General features: G+C 64.6%; 1 protein-coding gene across 1 annotated transcript; it reads left to right on the top strand.

The window, feature by feature from the left end:
• Positions 1-948: 948 nt before the first annotated feature.
• On the top strand, positions 949-1,452 carry ETH_00039580 (EF hand domain-containing protein, putative; the record flags this gene model as incomplete). The annotated part of the gene is made up of 1 exon (XM_013380067.1): positions 949-1,452. A coding segment is annotated over one exon (504 nt), but the record flags the coding sequence as incomplete, so codon positions are not given.
• Positions 1,453-1,531: the final 79 nt, after the last annotated feature.

Below are 1,531 nucleotides of genomic sequence, written 5' to 3'. Positions count from 1 at the left end.
TTGCTGCAGCAGCAGCAGCGGCAGCAGCGGTGTCCGGAGGGGCGGGGGGCCCCACAGAGGCCCCCGCGGAGGGGGCCCCGCGGTGTTTGAAAGAAATTGTTTTTCTGAGAAGTCCTGGAGTTGTGTTTGTTTTTGATTTGGTGGAAAGTGGGCGACAGGTGTACAGACAGCTTTGCTTCTCTTCCTCCCTCAGGGCCTCATTGGATTGCTGCTGCACCAAAAGGCTGGGGGCTCCCCTGCTGAGGGCCCCCACGGAGGCCCCTGAGCTTGCTGCAGGGTCACTGTACCAAGTCCCTGACCTTGGGCTGGCTTCGGCTGAGGAGATTGCTGCAGCAGCAGCAGCAGCAGAAGCAGCAGCGGCGTCGGCGTCCGCTGGGGCTGAAGACGAGGGCGGACTCCACGCAGCAGCAGCAGCAGCAGCAGCAAGAGAAGCTGCGCAGCAGCTGGCCTCCAGCTTCGATTCTAAGGGACCCTGTGCCCCCTCTCTGGTCATTGCCAGGCGGAGAGGCCCCGGGGGCCCCCGCGAGGTGTATGTACCCTCCCGGCACCTCAGGGTAAGCAGCAGCAGGGGCAAATTCTCCAGCTTTTGGGACTTTTAAGGGGCTTTGGCATTATTTATAAAAGGCTGGTTCCTGGGCGTAGGGGCCCCTGGGCCTAGGGGCCTCTCGGCATAGGGGCCCCTGGGTTTAGGGGTCCCTGGGCTAGGGGCCCCTGGGCCTAGGGGCCACTGGGCTAGGGGCCCCTGGGCATAGGGGCCCCTGTGCCTAGCCAAGGGGCCCCTGCGCGTAGGGTTCTAGGGCTTGGGGGCCCCTGGGGTCCCGGGTCCCCGGGGCCCCCGTTTCTGCGCAGTGTGGGGTCTTGTGGCGTGTGGGATCGTGCGATCCCGGGGATGCGTTGCGCCGTGGGATCGGGCGATCCCGGGAGCGGTCTGCATGCTTGTGTGGTCAGGGTCTTTTGCCTTTTTGTCTTTTGGAGGACTTTGAGTTTTGGGTTTGCGACGAACTTTCTCTTCTTACTGGTTACCAGCGGCCGCAGGCAGCAGCGCGGACGCTGCGGCCTTTTCGGGTGTACGTACACCTCGTCCACACTGCCGAGGGGCCCGGGCTGGCCGCCGAGGCCAGCGCCCTTATCCGCAGAGTCCCGCTGAAGCCTCGCAAGCAGGCTTCTAGGCGCGCAGCAGCAGCAGCAAGCAGCAGCAGCAGCAGCAGCAGCAGCAGGGGCTTCGAGGAGGCGGAGGAAGACCCCGCTGCGCCTGCGGAGACCCTCGTTAACCTCCTCCTGGCTCCAGAAGAATCCCCCTTGGCCCACGTGAGAGAAAGTCTTCTTAGAGTTGAGGCCCTCAGCCACATTCTCGTCTGGACCCAAGCAGCAAGGGGCCCCCGGGGGCCCCACGACGTCGAGGCCCTTAGCTGCGAGGGCGGGGACATTGACGCCATAGAGCTGCCCAGGTAGGCCCTCCTTGCTGCTGCAGCCGCTGCAGTCTTCCGTGCTGCAGCACGGAAGACTGCAGCAGGCAGCAGCAGCTAGCAGA

This window comes from Eimeria tenella, genomic scaffold (genome assembly GCF_000499545.2).
Source record: "Eimeria tenella Houghton genomic scaffold, Eth_scaff4393, whole genome shotgun sequence".
NCBI lineage: Eukaryota > Apicomplexa > Conoidasida > Eucoccidiorida > Eimeriidae > Eimeria > Eimeria tenella.
This window is presented reverse-complemented; position numbering and strand designations above follow the sequence as displayed.